The sequence below is a fragment of the Schistocerca cancellata genome, chromosome 3 (assembly GCF_023864275.1).
Source record: "Schistocerca cancellata isolate TAMUIC-IGC-003103 chromosome 3, iqSchCanc2.1, whole genome shotgun sequence".
In the NCBI taxonomy this organism is placed as follows: domain Eukaryota; kingdom Metazoa; phylum Arthropoda; class Insecta; order Orthoptera; family Acrididae; genus Schistocerca; species Schistocerca cancellata.
This window is the reverse complement of record NC_064628.1, coordinates 98,868,738-98,893,033: the sequence shown is the minus strand read 5'-3', so window position 1 is coordinate 98,893,033 and position 24,296 is coordinate 98,868,738. Positions and strand designations below refer to the sequence as shown.

The 24,296-nt window shown below is 40.3% G+C and overlaps 1 protein-coding gene across 1 annotated transcript in view; it reads left to right on the top strand.

Moving 5' to 3' along the window:
- The window catches only part of LOC126177105 (proton channel OtopLc), a 760,838-nt gene that overhangs the window by 640,425 nt on the left and 96,117 nt on the right, over positions 1–24,296 (top strand). Inside the window, exon 8 of the mRNA XM_049924368.1 lies at positions 14,700–14,871. Within this exon, the coding sequence (XP_049780325.1) occupies positions 14,700–14,871 (172 nt within the window). The remainder of the gene's footprint in view (positions 1–14,699; positions 14,872–24,296) is intronic.

Below are 24,296 nucleotides of genomic sequence, written 5' to 3'. Positions count from 1 at the left end.
CACATGGGCCGCAGGAGGAAGCTGGGGCAGAGTGTCTACTTCGATGTGTTGGATGGTGAGACAAAGCGGATTTTCATAATGGTAACCACTTAAAAACAATGTCCAGCACTGCAGATGCTGTGTCGTCTTTTCTAGATGCTTAGAACAATAGTCAAACAATGAAATCTGGGCATGTGGTCAGTCAACAGGTGAATTTGCTGCCACTGAAATACACGTGACATTTCTTGACTCCATAAACAGTGTGTATACGAACCGGGAAATCCGGGAATTTTTCGGAATTCCGGGAATTTTTCATTGTTTTAGCTTTCAGTTAAATTTTTGTAATTTTGACTGCAGAATTGATTCTCTAGCAAAGAATGTTATTGTATCCTGCTACTGGAGAATGATATTGCAGCAATAAAATATAAACGAGAGGGAAAAATATAAAACTTTAGTGGCAAAGGAAATGTGCAATTTACAACAACAAAAAACCGTGCACGCACAAGCGTCTGCAGAAAGCAAAAATATGTCAAAGGCCTTAGGGCGCAGACTGTAATTCTTCGGAACAATAAACGTGCTATGAGCATGACGTCACAACTGTTCACATTAGGTTCGTTTGACCAATTGCCAGCGGTCTGTTGCGCATGCGCATTTGACTCGCGTATAAGCAGTAGAGATGGGCAAACTGAAACACGTAATTGTTTCGAAACAAATGAAACAGTACCATGTAATGTTCCGATACGTTGTTTCGAAACAGTGAAACAGTTTGTGTTTTTAATTCTAATAAACCTACACATTTTATCATCTTGAATGTCTACTGTATAAGTATGTCGATATAAACACAAATGAGGTGCGAGAGCGCTAATCATGTCGCAGAAAGTATGAAACTATCACTTAGGCGTCTTGGCAGTTTCGTATTTCCTGCAGCAAATGCGCTGCTTTCGTGTCGCGTGACTTTCATACTTTTCAATTGGCTGAGGACAGCCATAGCTGAAGACAGAACCACCACGAACGGAAGCAAACTGCAGAAACACACATTCCGTTAGTATGGGTAATATACCCATCCTGCTAATTTCCATCTACACAAAGGGAATCATTGTGGATAATAGGCACAGTGACTATAGACTCACAAATAACGCCAAATAATTGGAATAAATAACAAAATATAACAGAAAATTTTTTTGTCTTTCAAGGTGTTCCGAACCGTTACTATAAATTCACCATGCTTCCCAACCCTTCCCGTACACCATTACACTATCAGTGATTTGTCAAACAGATTGCTTGCAATTATACCTACATCAAATTTATGTATATGTCTAATAACTGTCACTCTACGCCTTTTTTTATTCAGAATGTTGTAGGCTTACTTGCGTTTCTTAATATGATTACTGTACATGAACAGAGAAGCGTATGTTATAAAAAAGTGTAATTTAACTGAATGATTTTCACATATTTATTATTTTGAATGTGAATAGTATGCGTTGTTTTATTGTTTGGTTAGTGTTTATAAAGCAGATGTTACGCCATTTCGAAACAGGACAGTCAGCTAGAAACGAAGCTTTATTTTCGGATATCTTAAGCTTCATGCTATTGCTTGTCAAAAAGATTTCGACACTCTTGAAAGAGTTTCATGAAGTGATATGTTGTGTTTCAGTACCTGAGCCGAGCCCGAATCTCGTCAGACACAGAGTGGAATGAAACATCACTGTTTCGATACAATTAGTCCGTTCCAGGCACAGGTGGACTGAAACAGCCTTATTTTGAAACAACGATACAGTTTCTGTGTCTGGCTCGAGATCGAATCTGGTCCGAGACAGGGGCGGAATGAAACACCACTGTTTCGAAACAGTGAACCACAACCGTTCCGAAACACTGAAACAGTTCCACGTATCGATACACTGTATCGAAACATAGAAACAGTGGCCAAGTCTAATAAGCAGTACTGCAGTACCTTCTCCCGCTACTTGAAGTTTGGCTGTTAGCTGTACCGGTAGTAGCAGCAAGCAGCCAGATGCAAACGAGAAAAAATTTTCTCGCGCGCCCTAGCTGTCAGATTCACGCTTGCACATAGTTGTCTGAGTTGTAGTGGGGAGGGGGTTAACTTCCACGTGACCCGTGTTTACGTTAAGTGATTTCGCTGCTTCTCTTCGTGTACAGCTCCTACGTCAAATGAAAACAAAACGGATTTCTGTGGTCGGGAGCTGTCAAGCGAATTAAAATACATTCACATAATTACGGAAGACAAAAATATATTATTAATTTCAGTTTTCTGATTTTATTTTGTTTCCAAGTTAGTAGCAGTCAAGCATTAATCGCCTTGCAGAACAGTGAAATTATTTTTGCAAGTTTGCTAAAGAAATTTGGCTTTATTAATCTTTCCGCCGAGGCAATCATTTAATTTGAAGCGAAGTGTTTCATTCTACAGTATTGGCTAGTTCCAGCTGTTCGCTAAATTTCAAGTGCACGTTACCATCTTCTGCCATATATGGCATTATGCCATAATAAAGAACCAAAAATGAGATCGTAGAGTACTGGTACTCCAAGAAAATTTACATCCCAAAAACCACACTGAAAAGCTTAATATCAGATGGGACCTACTTCATTGTGAATCGAAAAAGCCAATTTGCACTTCAAGCCGAATTATGCATTTTAGTATGGTTTACGAAATTCCGATGCTCTTTGGAGTATCCTCTGATGCACTGTTTCATTTATGGTGTAATGTAAGCTCTCTTAGTGCTTTATACACACGAACATACGGGCTTCCCTACACCACTGCAGTTGCACACGCACAATAATGCGTTTTCTGGCGCTCTCTGGCAACTGGTAAATGGAACCTATTTCTAACAGTCTCCGGATAGTATTGCAAACGGTGGTTAGAAAAGCGTTACTTTCAAAGTAAATTTCTTTTTACGCAAGATGAATTATGTTACGTGTGAGAAAGTGGGAGGATACCTAAATCACAGAGCGTTCAAAACTGAACAGTTTGAGGACCAGCCACTTACAAGAATTTCGAGCCGAGACATTTATGTCATAATTTTAAATTTACTGGCACATTTGTGTGATGTGTCTGAAAGTATAACACACGCAAAAAAGATCAATATTACATGTGAAAGCTTAGCTTCTGTTGTAGCCTGTTAATCTTAGAAACTAACAAAAATGGTTCAAATGGCTCTGAGCACTATGGGACTTGGAACCCGGGCGCGGGAAGCGAGAACGCTACCGCACGACCACGAGCTGCGGACTTCGAGACTAACATTATATGTGAAAGCTTAGCTTTTCTTGTAGATATACAGTACTGTGTACATTAATGTAAACCGTTAACTTTTCCTCTTGCGTGTTCGCCCTATGTAACCAGTGATCTTGCTACTGGCTGACTATAGCACGTGTCCTATGCTCTGAATAGCTGCTGTCATCGGCTGACGAGATCTAGTGGCTTGAGATATGACTCGCTTACAAAAGGACATCCCAACCTCGGTTTCAACGCTCCAGAAACTAAGCGCTGTGTTTGGTGGAATTCCAATTTATACTTTAGTAATACGAAATATGTATATGTTGCTGCAAATCAAAGGTCCTTCCAAAACTTCTCTCCTTTTTTTTTCTTAAAAGTCTCTCCAAAACTTCTTTGCCCCGTCTTTTCTTTTTTTTCCGGGAAGTTCCATGCGATTGTATAAAACGTTAACCATTCAAAGGATTGATAAGTTTTACAGTTCCGAGGGAAAATCTATGGAAAACCTACTGTCACTTAGCACAGAAAAAGTGTATTTTCGCCCGGGAAAAAGCATATTTTTTAAACGGGATATCCGGGAATAATCCGGGAATTTTTTTTTCCTTGTCTCCCGTATACACCCTGATTAATAATCACTAAAGCCTCCTTCTCTATTTACAGTTAGTTGAACTGTGCCACGGTCAACACTTGAGAGGCAATTGGCCATTCATATTCATCTGACACATTATAGACAAAACTGCACAGATTCTGTACTGACACGAATCTGTCACAGATGTCAACAGCAAGCCTCGTGCATATTGCAACAGACACCATGCCACTTTGAGACTATCCTCATGGCACTGGAAAACTGGTTTATTGGTGACTGACCCCACAGTTATTTCAGACCCTTCTTTTGCAGCTGTTGTAAGGAGTGTGTAATATGTGACACATAGGGAATAAACTTGAGATAGTACGTGATTTTACACTGAAATGAATGCAACTGTTTACGATTATTAGGACTCGGCATATCAGTGATCGTGTCAATGTCGTTGCATACCCATGTCACTAAGAATGGGCCCCAGATAATCGACAGTGGGTGCAAAGAAATTGCATTTTTCCAGCTGACAGTGTAAGCCATTATGTTTTTTAAGGGAAACTATGTGCATAATCCATTGACTGGTTGAAATGGGGGGAAGTGATGCCTTGGTCCTGAAGTCAAGTGAGTTCTGCTTGAACACAGAAATGGTGTGAACAAGCTTTACAAAATTTTGACATCAATGAAGGTTGCATAAAAATGTGGGCAGAAAAGTAATGGGCACACTTGAGCATAGGCTCAAAAATGTGCTTGTATGAATTGATTAATGTATCAAGGTGAGAACAGGGCGCCATTTTGGGCACTAAATTGACTTGTTCAACTTTTTTTTTTAACACATAACTGGTAAAGCCATCCAAGCCAAATACGTTAGCAGCAGTAGAGGAGCTCACAAATAAGATGATTAGTGAAGATTTGACATTTTTGTACTTAGCTGCTACTGACAGTTCTCAGAGAAGAGAAATGGAATAGCAGCTGTAAGACATGACCTGGTGGTGGGTGAGCAGTGGAGAGCTAAGCCACCAATACATATCACACTCACACTCCATCTTGAGGTCACAAGTGGCCTATCGGGACCATCCGGCCGCCGTGTCAACCTCAGTTGAGGATGCGGATAGGAGGGGCATGTGGTCAGCACACCGCTCTCCCGGTCATTGTGATTGTTTTCTTTGACCAGAGTCGCTACCATTTGGTCGAGTAGCTCCTCAATTGGCATCACGAGGCTGAGTGAACGCCAAAAAATGGCAACAGTGCATGGCGGCTGGATGGTCACCCATCCAAGAGCCGGCCGCACCTGACAGCGCTTAACTCCGGTGATCTCACGAGAACTGGTGTATGCACTGCGTCAAGGCCGTTGCTGCCAATACGTATCCTCACTGATTATTGATCTGACTGCCCTGGTGTCCAGCTGGAATTTCACAGACCAGCTGGAAAACATCAGGTTCAGTATAAGTCTCTGCAGTGGCAGGGGAGCTGTGTGCTCCACAACTGTGATAGTGTGGGCTGATGTGCTCAGAAGGACACTTCTTGACACGTTGCTGCACAGTGGCACCATTTGCCATAAGCCCAGCAGTTCACTTTGGAGTGCTGGTTGCCACAGTCAGTGCAGGACTGGAGTGTCTTTGACTTGTGTAAAGCATGTCACAATGATGAGGTTGGGAAGGTGTTTCTGACTCACTCAGTTGATGTTATAAAAAGGCACTGGATGCTGAGAGGGGAACAGAATGATTGGTGTGGTTAAGTCTCTCACGAGGTGCCAGCGATTTGGACATCTCGAACTCTGGTGAGACTTGAAGACAGAAAAGAAAGAAAATGAGATGGAACTGTCAATTGACTGCTGCTTGTGATGATAGCAAACTACTGTCGATATTTGGATTTCATTTGTGAAGGCATGCTGAACTTAAGAAGCAACCTTGGAAGATTTAGCAATTTTAAACACTTCACTGAGACTAGTGTGGCTTAAGTTGCCATAGACTGCAGAGAGAGAGAGAGAGTGTGTGTGTGTGTGTGTGTGTGTGTGTGTGTGTGTGTGTGTGTGTGTGTGTGTGTGTGTGTGTGTGTGGTTGATTAACAGGGCACAGAGAACATTGAAAGACAAAGTACTAGTGGTCAGAGAGTGGTTGTAATTTCCACACTACTGTATATAAAAGACTACTAGAACACAAGAGCAAGGCACTTTGCTGTCTGCCAGAAATGCTATAAGCAGAACAGTGTGGTTCAAAATGATGGAGGTAGACTTACCAGCTCTCCAAAGACTTGTCAAAGTCAGTGAACTGCGCTGCAGTCATAACTGTGACAACTGACTGATGTTGTTCCCGCTGAGACATGTCCTGCACGAGAGCTACATACTGTTCCTGCTGTTGGTGCCAGAGTTCCAGAAACAACGGGTCCAAAACACTGACACTGGGTATGAATGTGTTGCTGAAAGCACAATTGGGTAAGACCTCATCACCACTTCTCTGTCAACTCACAATACAAATGCGTAATCTGTAAACAAAACCACATGTGTCAAAAGTGGATCACTGAATGAAAGCCAATAATGATAACAAAAAATTTCATGAACAGCACAGCTTCAAAATCCAGTAAACAGAATAGCATGATTGATAACAGCACATGCAATGTACTGTATTAGACTGAGGCACTGCTGCGTGCTTGACCTCTCTGCAAGCAGCTCAGTCCACGTGACATGCTGCATGTGTCCCTGGTGGCAGCTGTCAATTGCAATCTGTTGTGCATCTCAGTTGCTGTCAATATTGGCCATTGGTGTGGATAACAGTCTATGTTAGCGAAACAAACTTGAGGACAATATTATAAAAAAAAAGGCAGTAGGTGAAAACAAGATGAAAGATATGATACTCCAAGAGAAAATCTGACAGGGCCCTGAAAGACCTAAATGGAAACAAGGACCCTGGAGCAGATAACATGCCCACAGAATTATTGAAATACTTGAGAGAGTCAGCCTTGACAGAACTAATTATGTGGTATTCAAAGTGTGTGTGACAGTCGAAGTACCCTCAAGTATCAAGTAGAATGTAATAATTGCAATGTGGCAAGCATAGATTGCTACTCACCACATAGAGGACATATTGAGTCACAACAGGCACAATAAAGAAGAATGCTAAGTTTTCAGACAATTGGACAAGGTCCTTTCTTCTGAAGTAGAAAACACACACACACACACACACACACACACACACACACACACACACACGAGCCTGGGTTAAATGGCCATTTTGTGTGGACATTTCATTATTTGGTAGAAAGTAATAATTCCAGTTTCATACAAGGTATGTGCATATAGATGCACATGTGAACTATTAGTTTAATAACCAGCAACTACAAAATACTGGTGCAGATTACTTACAAAAGACTGGGAAAACTGATAGAAGCTGATCTTGAGTTAGATCAATTTGGGTTCAAGAGAAATGTAGAAACCTGTGACTCTTGGACTTATCTTAGAAGATAGCTGAAGAAAGGCAAACCTATGTTTGTAGCATTTGTAGGTTTGGAGGAAGTCTTTAATATTGTAGGTCAGAAATCAAACCCACATATACTTAGAGATATTTATTTTTACTGGATTACAGTCGGAAGTACAGCTCTAAACAAAAATCAAAAACAAAGAATAAACATCAAACCATCAAAATTGGCTACTCTTCTAAGGAATAAACAATGCAGTTCACTGGTCGGTCTCTTGTTCCCACAATATTGTTCACAGAAATTCTCACCCTTTGAAATTCTGAACTTATCAGGGATAACATACAAGGAGTAAAAGGTTATGTAGAACTTTTATAGAAACCAGAATGTAGTTATGGGAAATGAAGGACATGAAAGGAAAGCTGTAGTTGAGAAGGAAACAAGACAGGATTGTAGCTTATCCTCAATGTTAAGTTATCTGTACATTTGGCAAGCAGTAAAAGAACCAAGGAGAAATTTAGAAGGGGAATTAAAGTATAGGAAGAAGAAATAGAAATGTTGATGTTTGCAATGACTTACAGTTCTGTGATAAATGGCAAAGGACTTGGAGGATCAGGTGAACACAACAGGTAGTGTCTTGAATAGAGGTTGTACAATGAACACCAAAGAAAGTAAAACAAGAGTGATAAAATGTAGTCAGTTTGAATCAGGCATTTCTGAGGGATTTAGATTAGAAAATGAGACACTAAAAGTACTCCATGCATTTTTCTGTATCGGGAGCTAAATAATTGATTGTGACAGACATAGAGAGGATGTAAAATGCAAACTGGCCATAGTAAAAAAATTATTCTGAAAAAGAAAAAATTGTTAAAGTTGAATATAAATTTAAGTGTTAGGAAGTCTTACCTGAATGCATTTGTCTGGAGTGTAGCCATTTATGCAAGTGAAATGTGAGTGGTAAACATTTCAGACAAGAGGAGAGTAGAATATTCTGAAGTGTGGTGCTACAGACGAATATTGAAGATTATGTGGATAGATCTAATATTTAATGAGAAAGTACTGAATTGATTTGGGGAAGAAGAAATTTATGGCACAACCTGCATAAAAGAAAGGATCAGTTCGTAGATTCACACAATCATAGCTTTCGGCAATTGAGGCCTTTGCCAGCAGTGTGTGTATATATATATATATATATATATATATATAGTTATAATAGAAGGAAACATTCCACGAAGGAAAAATATACCTAAAAACAAAGATGATGTGACTTACCAAATGAAAGTGCTGGCAGGTCAACAGACACACAAATGAACACAAACATACACACAAAATTCAAGCTTTCGCAACAAACTGTTGCCTCATCAGGAAAGGGGGAAGGAGAGGGAAAGACGAAAGGATGTGGGTTTTAAGGGAGAGGGTAAGGAGTCATTCCAGTCCCGGGAGCGGAAAGACTTACCTTAGGGGGAAAAAAGGACGGGTATACACTCGCGCACACACACACGTATCCATCCACACATATACAGACACAAGCAGACATATGTCTGCTTGTGTCTGTATATGTGTGGATGGATACGTGTGTGTGTGCGCGAGTGTATACCCGTCCTTTTTTCCCCCTAAGGTAAGTCTTTCCGCTCCCGGGACTGGAATGACTCCTTACCCTCTCCCTTAAAACCCACATCCTTTCGTCTTTCCCTCTCCTTCCCTCTTTCCTGATGAGGCAACAGTTTGTTGCGAAAGCTTGAATTTTGTGTGTATGTTTGTGTTTGTTTGTGTGTCTGTTGACCTGCCAGCACTTTCATTTGGTAAGTCACATCATCTTTGTTTTTAGGTATATATATATATATATACACACACACACACACACACACAAGCGCAACTTGTACACACATCTTCAGTCTCAGAGAGCTGAAACTACACTGCGAGCAGCAGCACCAATGCATTGTGGGAGTGGCGACTGGGTAGGAGTAAGGAGGAGGCTGGGGCGGGGAGGTGGGAGTGGGGGACAGTGAAGTGTTGCAGTTTAGACGGAGGATAGGAGAAGAGGTGTGGAGGGAGGAAGGGGTAAGTAGCAGAAAGGAGAGAAATAAAAATGAAAGAAATTAAAAGACTGGGTGTGGCGGTGAAATGATAGCTGTGTAGTGCTGGAATGGGAACAGGGAGATGGCTGGATGGGTGAGGATGGTGACTAATGGAGTTTGAGGCCAGGAGGGTTACGGGAACTTAGGATGTATTGCAGGGAAAGTTCCCACCTGCGCGATTCAGAAAAGCTGGTGTTGGTGGTAAGGATCCATATGGCACAGGCTGTGAAGCAGTCATTGAGATGAGGGGTATCATGTATGGCAGCGTGTTCAGCTACAGGATGGTCCACTTGTTTTTTGGCCACAGTTTGTCGGTGGCCATTCATATGGACAGACAGCTTGTTGGTGGTGGTAGGAGGATGTATGGGACAGGTCTTGCATCTAGGTCTATTACAGGGGTATGAACCATGAGGTAAGGGATTGGGAGCATGGGTTGTGTAAGGATGGACAAGTATTTTGTGTAGGATCGGTGGATGGCGGAATACCACTGTAGGAGGGGTGGGAAGGATAGTGGGTAGGACATTTCTCATTTCAGGGCACGATGAGAGGTAATCAAAATCCTGGTGGAGAATGTAATTCAGTTGCTCCAGTCCCGGATGGTACTGAGTTACGAGGGGAATGCTCTTCTGTGGCTGCACTGTGGGACTTTGGGAGGTGGTGGGACACTGGAAAGATAAGGCATGGGAGATTTGTTTTTGCACAAGAATGGGAGGATAATTATGGTCAGTGAAGGCTTCAGTGAGACCTTCTGTATATTTAGAGAGGGACTGCTCGTCACTGCAGATGTGACGACCATGGGTGGCTAGGCTGTATGGAAGGGACTTCTTGGTATGAAACGGGTGGCAGCTGTCGAAGTGGAGGTATTGCTGGTGCTTAGTAGGTTTGATATGGATGGAGGTACTGATGTAGCCATCTCTGAGGTGGAGGTCAACATCTAGGAAAGTGGCTTGCTGGGTTGAGTAGGATCAGGTGAAGCAAATGGGTGAGAAGTTGTTGAGATTCTGGAGGAATGTGAATAAGGTGTCCTCACCTTCAATCCAGATATCAAATATGTCATCAATGAATCTACACCAGGTGAGGAGTTTAGGATTCTGGATTTTTAGGAAGGATTCCTCTAGATGGCCCATGAATAGGTTGGCATAGGAAGGTGCCATGCGAGTGCCCATAGCCATACTGCGGGTTTGTTTGTAGGTAATGCCTTCAAAGGAGAAGTAATTGTGGGTGAGGATATAGTTGGTCATGGAGACTAGGAAGGATTGTTGGTGTGGAATCCATAGGGCATCTGGAAAGGTAGTGTTCGATAGTGGTAAGGCTGTGGGCATTAGGAATGTTAGTGTACAGGGAGGTGGCATCAATAGAGACAAGCAGGGCACCGTGTGGTAAAGGTAAAGGAACTATGGTGAGCCGGTCGAGGAAATGGTTGGTATCTTTTATATAGGAGGATAGGTTCTGGGTAATCTACATCTACATCTACATTTATACTCCGCAATCCACCCAACGGTGTGTGACGGAGGGCACTTTACGTGCCACTGTCGTTACCTCCCTTTCCTGTTCCAGTCGCATATGGTTCGCAGGAAGAACGACTGCTGAAAAGCCTCCGTGTGTGCTCGAATCTCTCTAATTTTACATTCGTGATCTCCTTGGGAGGTATAAGTATGGGGAAGCAATATATTCGATACCTCATCCAGAAACACACCCTCTCGAAACCTAGACAGCAAGCTACACCGCGATGCAGAGCGCCTCTCTTGCAGAGCCTGCCACTTGAGTTTGTTAAACATCTCCACAATACTACCACGCTTACCAAATAACCCTGTGATGAAAAACGCCGTTCTTCTTTGGATCTTCTCTATCTCCTCCGTCAACCCGACCTGGTATGAGCAGTACTCAAGTATAGGTCGAACGAGTGTTTTGTAAGCCACCTCCTTTGTTGATGTCCTACATTTTCTAAGGACTCTCCCAATGAATCTCAACCTGGTAGCCACCTTACCAACAATTAATTTTATATGATCATTCCACTTCAAATCGTTCTGCATGCACACTCCCAGATACTGTACAGAAGTAACTGCTACCAGTGTTTGTTCCGCTATCATATAATCATACAATAAAGGATAGGTTGAAGGTGTTGGTCTATGAGAGCAGAGATTCTCTCAGTCGGGGCACAGTAACCGGCCACAATGGGGCATCCTGGATGGTTGGGTTTATGAACTTTCTAGGAAGTGGGAGTGCGGGGAGTGGTATGTGTAAGTAGAGATATGGACTCTGGGGAGAGGTTCTGGGATGGGCCTAAGAATTTGAGTAGTGACTGGAGATCCTGCTGCATTGCTGGAATGGGATCACTGTGGCGTGGTTTGTAGGTGGAAGTATCTGACAGCTGATGGAGTCCTTCTGCCACGTAATCCTTGCGGTTCAAAATTATGGTGGTGGAGCCTTTGTCTGCAGGTAGGATTACAAGATCGGGATCAGTTTTTAGATGCTGGACTGTGGTTCTTTCTGTGAATGTAAGGTTAGTATGCATGTTGAGGGATTTGGGGAATGATGGTGAGGCAAGGTTTGAGGATAAGAACTTCTGGAAAGTTAACAGGGGGTGGTTTGGAGGCAGTGGGGGTGGATCACGGTTGCATGGAGGAGTGAACTGAGTTAGGCAAGGTTCAATGTTGGTCTTTGGTTGAGTCTGATTGGTCGGGTTGGTGGTGGAAAAGGTGTTTCCACTGTAGGGGCCGGGAAGAGGAGAGAAGGTCTTTAAATACTCCTGCAAGGTTGAATTTGAGAGTGGGGCAAAAGGTGAGGCCTTTGGAAAGGACTGATATTTCTGTGGGACTAAGGCTCCTGGAGGAAAGGTTCATGACTGTGTTGTGGGTCTGTTTAGGTTTTGAGTTCTGTGTGGTGGTGGGAGGGAGTTTCGGAGAGTGCGGAGGGGGGGGGGGGGGAAGGAGGGAGGTTTGGAGGTTGTTGTAGAAGTGGTGGATAGTGAATCTTCTTATTGTGCCTATCACGACTCAGCATCTCCGCTATATGGTGAATAGCAACTTTCCTTCTCTCGTATTGTTACATTCCATCTTCGATTTTCCATTGTTTGATCAGTTCGTAGAGTATGTCCAGTGGTATCAAGGAATTTTCAGCATGGTAGTGGAGGGAAAAGTGGAGAGTATAAATTGTAGGAGGAGACAAAGGCTTGAATACAGTAAGCAGGTTCAAATAGATGTAGGTTGCAGTAATACTACAGAGATGATGAATCTTCCACAGGGTAGACTAGAATTGTGAGCTGCATCAAACGAGTCTTCAGGCTGAAGACATCAATCTTTGTATCACAATTACTAAGTTAGTATTAGCTATGCACTGGCTATTTCTCACAGCACATCATTTAAAAATTGTACTGTCAACATCCAGAGTCACCAACATTGTGTACTAGAGCTCATCCTTGGATAAATATTCATAAATCAACCATGAGGAGCTAGTCTATGGTGGATTCATGTTTAGTAAGACCTGGTAGCACTAGCTGCAGATTGTATTATTGTTCCTATCAAATGACAGAGTAATTTGCCATACTTTGCAAATTAAACAGGTCCATATACACTGAGGTGATAAAAGTTGCGGGGTACAGTTACTTTCTTGTTGAGATACAAGGTCATGTATCTATACGCGGAAGTGTAGCTAAGGTTGAGGAATAAAAAGCTACTGTTGATAAAACCAGCAATACATCCATGGCAGTCCTATTTATTGTCACTGAAATATGAGGAAGCATTTTTAATGCATCAGGTGGTGCACTGCCCTACAATGCATGAATTTCTCCTCTGGTAAGGTGCCCCACCCAGTAAGTGATGTTTATAGTATACAGATATTGTATTCCACATTGTAACAGAATGTGTTCTATATTTTGACAAGAGGGCAGGAACTGTCTTAACCAGTTAATTTGGTCGCTCTTTCATCTGAGAATGAGATTATGTATTATGTCCGATTTTCTATGTAAGTTGTTACGCAGGGTGATCCGGAAAGGCAACCATTCACCTATGTCTGATTCACGTGTTGTACATATACATACACAGGTGGGTTTCGTTAGGGTAGCTGGTTGTATATGGGAGAGTATGTACTTAAGCTAGATAACTACTTTGAAAGCTAGTGAAGTCTCTGTGATGTTATGGGACACACATCAGTCATTTTGTTTAGCTATTGTATTGGTATTTTAAATGTATCTTAACAATAGATATGTAAGCGATAATGGGACAGAGAGGATCCGATTTCAAATTAGGTTATTTATTAAACGTATTTTTAAATATTTATATAATAGAGGGAAACATTCCACGTGGGAAAAATATATCTAAAAACAAAGATGATGTGACTTACCAAACGAATGTGCTGGCAGGTCGATAGACACACAAACAAACACAAACATACACACAAAATTCAAGCTTTCACAACCAATGGTTGCTTTGTCAGGAAAGAGGGAAGGAGAGGGAAAGATGAAAGGATGTGGGTTTTAAGGGAGACGGTAAGGAGTCATTCCAATCCCGGGGGCGGAAAGACTTACCTTAGGGGGAAAAAAGGACAGGTATACACTCGCGTGCACACACACACACACACACACACACACACACACACACACACACACACACACACACACACACACACACACAAAAAAACCATTGGTTGCGAAAGCCTGAATTTTGTTGTATGTTTGTGTGTCTATCAACCTGCCAGCACTTTCGTTTGGTAAGTCACATCATCTTTGTTTTTAAATATTTAACTGCATTTACCTCAGAATGTTTCAGTAGAGGCACTGATAATAATTGTCTTGACCACCCTAATCAGTCAATCAACTTGTCTGGTCATTAGCACCATTTGGTTTAGAACCAATCTTAAGTATCCAGAATATCTTCAGAATCTCCATTGTGCTTTCAATGGAAACAACAACATTTTAGATTGTGGGAATTTTTTTGCTGTATCATCACACTCACTGTGGTAGTAACATTTGGATTTGCCTCTAGCCATCCAACTACCCTTCCAAAACCAAAGTTGTTGGGATAGTGTCTTAGTAACCATCCTCCAACAAGATTGGTCACCATATTCTCAGAAGTATTGTTCCGCAATTGATCGCTATGTCCTTGTCAGTTTCCTGCTGTTACAGACTATGAAGTAAATGCAACATAATTTCCCTAATAAGTGCTCTCTGGTATTACAGTTGTGTTTCATTAAGTGACTTTGTCTGTGCCTTCTACTAATAACTTCATGTACATAACTGCAACACAATGAGAGATGCAGAAATCTTTTTGTGAGCCATCATGTGCCAACATAGTGTTTCTATAAGCTGTACCATATTGTGCTTAATTTGGTGCACTCTGTAGTTATATGTCCACAATTAAGTTTATAATTCTCTTAACTGGAATAAACTCAGTGAACATGTTTCTAACATATAATTCAATTGTTGTACGTACAGCTGAATATTCATCGCTTCAAGGTGGTTGCACGTTTTGGACTTATGCATGTAGTTGCTACAAATTTGTGTGTCTGGATTCGAACTTTGGTGCTTGAGAGCCTAAAAGAAATTTCTGCATACCAGCATCGACGTCTTGAATCATTTTTGGCTGCAGATGAAGATAGTGGAGTCGGTATGTATGAGATTTATTTCTTAGCCTGTAGAGTTTATTCACACTCTTGTCTTTGACTTGCCTTTTATTCATAATGAAACTGCAGAAAACAATTTTGGAATTTGATAAATAGTCCGCTAGTAATGCTGGTTTTCGAATGAGAAGTTTTAAGTATGATAATGCTGCAAATTCTCAGTTAATCATTAAGTGCCCTGAATATGCCTTAGCAATTGAATGGGGCAGACTAGGACTTCATTTGTCATGACATATTCACAGCATTGGAGGTTAGCATTCCTGATTGTTCTGTACTGATATTGTTTTGCATCACTGCATAGTTATTGTTTTCATCCACAATGATTCGTTAATTTGATTTCAGTGTGTCACATTCAGTTACTTACATGTCAGCTACAAATATGTTTATATTTACAAATATGTTTGTATTTATTGCACTACATTTTTATTTGATTTGATTCTTAGTTGTTTAGTAAATGCTTTGTATACTGCATAATTTCCTTGTGCTTTATTTCTTAAATTTTGTTTTGGTCACAATACCCAGACTTAGTCTCTAGAATGCAAGCAACTGTCAAATAAATAATGAGATAGTTGATAAAATCTTGTTGGGTGATCCACCAAGTGGTGGCACCATCTTGTCACCACATTGCAATGAGTTTCATACACATTGTCTTAAGGCAAAGTTTGAAGATGATGGATACAAAATTCACTGAAATGTTGTGACAAGGTCATGCCACCACTTGGCCAATCAGCCAACAAGATATTGTCATTGGGATATACCAAGAAAGCCTGCAGTCGCAATGAAATAGTTATTTGACAAAAGGAGATAGAAGGTATATTTTAGAATAGTCTTTTAATGATTTAATTATTAATTACCTGTGTAATGTACATTGCAACAAATGGTCTAGCCTGTAAACCCCCCCCCCCCTTCTTCCTCTCATCTCCCCTTCACTTACACACAGGATTAATTTTGTTCTCTTTCTCATCTGTTAGTATTATATGAATAAAACTTAAAATTTTACTGTCATTATATATTAAACTCAGATATACAGTTATGAACAAACGTAAGATGGATTAAAGATATAAGCAGCTTGTGGTAGCAATGATTTTTTGTAGAAGCTCACAGAAAGTTAGGAATTGAAGGGGTCAACAGAGGAAAGTGCTAACACTCAACTATGTAAGGATTTGTCTGGTAGCACTATATGCTGTGTTTATGAATACTCCTCATTTGGATAACAAAGTTTTTTGTATGTACTGCTAGGAAGAGCTGTCTGATATATTATTTGCTTGGTCTTTATCGTATTTATGTTCTAGTCTTTAAATTTGATCAAACAAACAACAAGCAGCAACTCAAAATACACAATTGTAGGTCAGTGCATTCTTCCACTGACAACTTCATTTGTCAGCACCCATTGATCTTACAATTCAGTCTTGTAAAATAAACATATTCTGAGCATGTAGTCATCTCATAAAAGGCACAGCCAAGCTGCAGTCTTAATTACAAAAAAAAAAAAATTATTATGGGACAGGTACAAAAATATGAAAGATATGCAAATATGAGTATATTGTTACTACTAAAAATCATTTCATGTGCCATCAGGGATCAGTGAACATTACTTTTGTGAAGTAGTAATGCAATTTCCCCTGTTGATAACAATTTTTCTACTCAATCTTAGTTTATCCACTAGGTGACAATTTTTAATCAGTCAAATACATAAATGTGTCCTGTAGATCATACCTAACGAACCAACTTCATAGAAGTGAAATTAGTTTTCAATAATACAGTAAAAAGAAGCAGTTCTTATAAACTGCCTAGTAACCCTAAATTATTTTGCTCAGTTCACACACAGTTTGACACTTTCAAAAAAGTGTTTTTTCTCTTCATTTTGTGCTAACTATAAGGGGTGTTCAAAAATAAATGAGCTGTAGGCATAATAACAGAAACCAGTACCTTTATGTTGGAAGTATTGAACCTGGCTGATGAGACATTTGTTCCACTGTGACACAAGGTGGTGAATGGCTGTCTCATAAAATTACTGGGGCTGCGATGTTAACCAGTTCCGCATGTACAGCTGGATGTCGTCATCAAAGGTGAATTGTTTGCCCCTCAGAGCCTTTTTAAGGGGACCAAAAATGGCGTAATCACAGGGAGAGAGGTCCGGACTGTATGGAGGGTGGCCAAGAACTTCCCTTTTGAATTTCTGCTGGAGGTCTGCGACCTTGTTGGCTGTATGAGGCTTTGCATTGTCATGGAGCAGAATGACCCCACAGGTGAGACTGCCTGGTCACTTTGATTTGATCGCTTGGTGAACAGTGGTCAAGGTTTGCGAGTAACACTGGGTGTTCACTGTTGTCGCACACTGCAGGAAGTGAATCAGAAGAGGGCCATCTTGGTCAAAGAAGAATGTCAGCATAACTTTTCCTGCACTCATATGGATGGTGACATCCAGCTGTACGTGTGGAACTGATTAACATTGCAGCTCCAGGAATTTTGAGACCGCCATTCACTTCCTTGTGTCACAGTGGGACAAGTGTCTCAACAGCCAGGGTCAGTACTTCTAACATACAGGTACTGAATTCTGTAATGATGCCTCCGGCTCATTTCTTTTTGAGTAACCCTTATAGTTGTGCTTCTGTGTAGATATTACACAGGTATACAGGTATTTGGATGTCTGTATAGTGTAAAATAAGACTTATTTTACTATGGATATTATTTTTTTAAATATTAAAATGGTTATCCATCCTCACAATCCAGATATTTTGATAAGTTATTGAAAGATTGTCAAACAATGAAAAATGCAGGATGGAATACCCATAATATCATGAAAAGGATGTTGTGCCTGTCTGTGACTCAACATCTCCTCTGTACGGCAAGTAGCAATCTATCATTATCATAATATTATTGTTATTAAAGGATTGTGTGACAAAGAATTCCTCCCAGTCCAACCTATGTTAGTTTGTTGCCTTGTGTCCATGAGTTACATTTTAATTATTTTTGCACTAGGGCTCAAAAGTTAACTATGAACACTAAATAACTGCAGATGTCGGACTGACTTAAGATCACAAATGTGAGAGGCATGAGTTAGCCATGTTTTTTATGCAAAAATCCCCACACATCCATTTCAGATTGTTAGAGAAGTGATAATACAGCTAACTGAAGGTGGTTAAATTTAACAATTATTGCATGTGTAACATCATAGAGAACACATGTCCTCAGATGAAGAGCTTTTGGAGGATACAACAAAAGAATGAAGTACTTGCATTGGCGTGATTGACAAATTAATATCAACTTTGCTTTTTCAAACAGAACTACAGTAATTTCTGCTGATAGTATCATAGCTCTAAAACAGATTAATTCAGTATCATTTCACTCTCCACTATCTGATTAGTAAATATGGAGAAATTATGATGTTCAAAAGTTAGTATTCATCTGTTTTGAAATGAAACAGATTGCTGTGTTGTGCAGAAGTTTGTATTGTTATATGGAACTGTTGCATTTGCCTGATGGGGCAGTCACAGCTTGATGCAGCTAAGAGAGTCTACTTACAAAAATCAGAATAGTAGAGAAAAGTATAATTTAAAACTGACACCAATCAAATTTGATCACAAGTGGTTGGACTGAGAAAACTAATTGGAAGGCAAAGAACACGACAAGTAAGTATGATTCAGAGCGCAGTTTACCATACTTGACCTGCTACCACTGAAGAACTTAAAGCAAGAGTATAAGAGGAAATCTCCAGGATTTCTATTGAAATGTTAAGTCAAACCATGCATAAATTTCCTATCAGGCCGCAGAAATATGTGCACCGGGGGGAAGCTCATCTATCGGGTCTGATATTCAGGAAATAAAAATGCTTGTGATATTCAATTGTGGCACACTCTGTACTATACATTGACATAAATAAATGTGTCTAAAATAATTGCAATCATCCATTAATCTCCATTCCAGAAGAAGCAAAAAAAGCATTGAGCATTGTGTTTTAGTCTCTGACAACAGTAAATATTACATAAACAATAACTGTGCCTCACCAGTTCAAAAGGATACAATCTAGCCAAGTCAGAAAGTTTTACAGTGGAACTGGTCAGCATTCTTATATAACATCTAATACATTGGATAATTGCTGCCTCAATAAAGGACATAATGAGATTAGAAGAACCAGAGAAATCAGGGCCCCAGCGGTGTTACGCAACATGTGATTTATGCAAGACATAACAGGCACTGCAATCATATGAAAATGTCAGACATTAGGGCTTTATTTGAATGTTGTGACAATATTGGAACTCTGCAAGAGGCAATTCACTGTCTAACCTCATTTTTCCACTATCTACATCACTATTTGTCTGTATTCCTATATGCAGGAATACCTCTGACACCAAAACAGACACATTTGATGCCGAGGAGTTATTAGTACAGGAGTAATGTGCTAGTTGGACTGCAGTCATTCTTTTTTTATCCTTGCTTCAGGGAAACTGTCATTTGCAAAGATCAAAGATGTAAACCTTTTTCAATGCATTTCTGGAACTGTACATGAACAGAGCTCATCTATATGTTTTAAAGGCAGTGTTGTCACATGTCAGACTACTTTTTCCCTGATTTGTACATTCACCTGACATGTGACATGTTATCATTTTAGTGAATAATTCTTTTATTGTGTTATCTCAGCCTTGGTTCACACAAATGCTGTTGTAACCATTTTTGATTTTTTACAAGATCCTCATCACATCTGAAGTATCCTCATACTGAAAGTGATCAAAGACACTTTTAAAAGAATAACTTTATTAACAAAATAAAGCAATTATAATGTCCTTGGAAGAATAGCCACACAAGCTACCGAAGCACGACTCACGCCCGGTACTCACAGCTTTATTTCTGCCAGTATCTCATCTCCTACCTTCCACCGGGCGTTCCACCGGCGTGAGTCGTGCTTCGGTAGCTCAGATGGTAGAGCACTTGCCCGCGAAAGGCAAAGGTCCCGAGTTCGAGTCTCGGTCGGGCACACAGTTTTAATCCGCCAGGAAGTTTCATATCAGCGCACACTCCGCTGCAGAGTGAAAATCTCATTCTGGAAATAGCCACACAGCTACATACAACAGAAATACCTGTCCTGTGTTATTGACTGTGATGTGCCTACACAACTAACCCTAGAGTCATGGGAGGTGGCAACATGGGCCAGTGCTGCTGGTGTGTGACATCTGACTTGCTGCTGGTGAAGACCAAAATGAAATGGGCCAGGTCTGCTGGAGTGGAGCACTGAGATGAAACGGGGGATTACCAGCTGATAGCATGGGGACTGAACTGCTGATGCGGCTAGACACAACTGCTGGTACTACTGGTTTGAGGCACAGGTCATAAATCACTTTTCATGGTCCACTAATAGCCTAAATAGTTGGAAGCAGATGGATATCTGCATGGTACTGTAAGGACACATCACCTCGCATAGCAAAATAGTGCCTTCCCCCCCCCCCCCCCTTCCCCGTCCTGACAGTGCTCTCTACAGTGACAGACAGACACATTGCCTATTGGCAAGTCTGGTGCCCCCAGATGCTGTGGAGGTGACATGTAACGCTGTGGTAAATATCCCAGACCAAAGTAGGAAAATATCTATTTTAATGAGAACTATTTACACACATCCTCCTGGCAGGGTGGCTGCCTACACAGCCTGCCTGGTGTGCATAAGACATGGCTACCAGACAGGTACAACAACATGATATTAGAATTCGAGCTGATCATCAACTGCCACCATTTCTGGATCCCAGAATCTGGACAGCTCCTGGAGGTATCATTCTATCATCGATAATCCGACTCTGCTGGAAATGGTTATACAACAGACTTTCTTGCACAGATGCCACCTAATAGGTACCTTTTTCAACCTTGAGAAGGCATATGATACTCGATGGAAGCACAGTATCCTGGAAGAATTCCACGATGGGGCTTTCGGTGACATCTTCCATTTTGCTACAGTCCTCCCTGTCTGCATGCTATTTTAAATATGGAATTGGTAGTACTTTATCACATGATTTTATCCAAGAGAATGTGTTCCTGAAGATAGTATTTTAAGTGTAGCCCTCTTTTTAATAGCCACTGATGGTACCATGTACACTGTAAGGAGTCCTGTACAGTACTCCTTTTTGTAGATGATTTTTCAATTGTCTGCTCTCCTTTCAAACCACCAGGAACCACAGAGCAGTTGTAACTAGCTTTTGAAGATATGTTGAGGTTCCTGGGCCTCATATTTCAGTCGGTTGCTGCACTTGAGAGGTTTGGAAGCAAGGTCTTTCAAAAGACTCATTATTTTAAAAAATATAAGTCACATGACTTGGGGAATAGATGGAAAGTGCCTGCTCCAGTATTATCATGCCTCATTTATGGTTGTGTAGTAGGTGGATCTGCTCAGTCATCATACTTGAAGCTCCTCACTGATATTCACCATGTAGGTATTAGGCTGGCTACAAGGGCATTTAGGACCAGCCCTATCCCCAGCATTTGTGCGAGCATTTGTGCCAAGACTGTGGAGCCACCATTTAATACTTTGTGGTGACTAATCACGATACAGTGACCATGTAAGACCTATTCCCTGCCATAACCAGCTATTCATCATACCATTACTTATCCATCTGTGGAACAACTCTTTTATAATTCTGTCAGAGCTACAAGGTGCTTTGGTATTTGTGCACTGAGCTGCCTTTTAATTTACCTTTTATACTGCAGAGCTTTGTGATCCTGAGAGTTCCGGAGTTGATGAGGCATGAGAGAGAGAGAGAGAAAGAGAGAGAGAGAGAATAATTTTCTCATTTTTTCTGATTCTCTTTGTGCCCTAAGGCGATTTCACAGATGTTCCCGACATGGAAAAAATGATCCAGTTGATTCAGGATTCCCTGAAGCATCTGCATGACCAGGGAAAGGATGTAGTATTCTGCTGATTACCAGGGCCTGTTGGAATCCAGAGCAGTGAGGAGGCTAACATTACAGCCAAGGAAGCTTGTCAGGGACACACAGAAGAAACATATGCTGTCCCATTATGAGTAATTTCCTTGGTGTTGACCTAGAAAGAATATGCCATTGTGGACCAGAGAGCCCTGAAGTGTCAGGAAATTAGCTGTGTCCTGTGAAACCAAATCTCCAACTATGGTGATACTCCTTCCATTAGCAGAGATGGGATGAAGTGGCAGTGACCCATCTCCATATTGGTCTCACTTCTCTGACCCATGACTTCTTGCCCCAGTGAGAGGAATTACCAGTCTGTGGGACTTATGGAGCACATGTTTCAATATGTCATATTTAACAGTGTGTGTTTTATATTCTGACAAGAGGGCAGCAGTAAATTTAAGTGGGGACATGCCTCCTATTTTACCCCACAACATGCATTGTAAAATTTTTTCTGACTCTAACTAAGCTGTTAGTTAGAGTTTTTAGTTTGTTGCAGTAGTTGACACATCCTTTTTTGTTGATTGATAAGCCAGCCACGTGTACCTGGTACTCTTTCAGTACCTTTCTTTGGGCTCTCCATTTCCTTTTATTCACCTTTTACAGACTGTCACATGTAAAGCTTTTAGGATGTGTTCATGTGTTCTTCCCAAGTGAAGTTGTATGAAATATTTTATCCTTTTATTCTAGAATACCTTAACATTAACTAATTTAGCTACATTTATCTTCTGTGACTTTAGCATGGGCACTAAGGACATTGATATTGTGTTCCCCCATAATTCCATCTTTATCATCATCATCATCATCATCATCACCACCACCACCACCACCACCACCACCACCACCACCACCACCACCACTACTTTGTGATACTTGAAGTGTTTTATATGCTGCCCACCTACAGAACTGATCTGCAAGTGGCATCAGTCACTGTGTGTGAAAGTGTGAACTTGTAAGCACCACCAACCAGTTTACCACTCACAGCTCACACCTATGGGTGGAAATCATTTAACTTACTTCTAATCTCATGTGATGATGACTTTTTAAGAAGCTGACAGCAGTTGTGATACCATTTTTGAAACCCAAAGGTGAAAAATTGGATTGAAAGAATTTTGTTTGCAAGACAGTCACTGTGTTCCCCTTAAATAGTGTGAGTAGTCAGTTTTTGTTGGGCTTGTATGCTAACCTGCAAATATCATAAACTTCAGATTAGGATAGAACTTGTCTAGAACATCTTTCTCAAGCAGCTTATTTAAAAGCCTCATTTATTCGATCCCATGACATATAAAGACTACTGTAACTTCAGAAAAAGCTGATTGTTAACATACAATATTTATTTTTCTGCAGATATAATTACTTTTTTGTATCTGTAAAGGCATATATTGTATAAAATCCTCAAATTCCTATAGTAACACTACACTGACATTTTGCATGGAAAAAAAAAAAGGTTGAAGTGATTAACAGCTGGATGATATGCAGACATGCCTTGGAATGTATATCTTACTTTGAATCATAATTTCTGTGAGTTGCCAGTGCACTGTAAAGTTACATAGTTACCAGTACCGGAATCTCATTTCTGGTGGTATCCTTAAACATTTTTTTCCACTTGCCGTTAATATTTCAACTTTGGCTTAAATTCTTCAAGCTATATTGGAGAGGACAGGGCTAAGATTCAAATAATTAATTCTTATGCTTCTCACTTCTTTTCACAAAAATGGTTCAAAGGTGCACAACAGCATGGTCATTTCTTTTAAACTATAATTTCAACCAGCTCTTGATGAACTCTTGATTCCTTCCATGAAATCTGATGAAATATAGTTATTTTTTTTATAAGGAGAACAAAGAGTTTGCTTGTATATCAATCATCCCTCTAATGTAGTTGTTAGAATTCCAAACTGTTATGTTTCTTGTGTGTAATAGTTTAGGCAACATGGCTAGAAAAAGTACCATATTTACATTACTTGTTTATATCCTCATTGTGTTAATATTATTGTTGTTGTTGCTGCATCTGATGATGATGATGATGATGATGATGATGATGATGATGATTACAGTGATGGTGGTTAAGGAAGTATGCAGAAATGACATTACAAATGTATGCAGCCATGTACATTTTCTATAATTGCTGGACACAAAATAAACATAAGAGAACCAAGAGTATTGTAGAGCTTCTCAGAGCTCATTTTTTCAGCAGTTCATAATTCCTCTTTTATCTCTAACTTACATGTTTAAATTGTGAGAATAATATCCCATTAAAAATGTTATAATGAAAATTGACAAAATCTTTTAGCACTTTTACATAAAATGTAAATATGATTTTCTCTCTCTCTCTCTCTCTCTCTCTCTCTCTCTCTCTCTCTCTCTCTCTCTATTAAATTCTCCTTGTTCTTAAACCAGTCTGGGATGAACTTATATTTCTATATGGAAAATTGAACATGTTGATTTCATCTCTGAATTCCATATTTTATTCTCTCCCAGTTAATCTCATTTTCCTGTTGGCTTCATACAC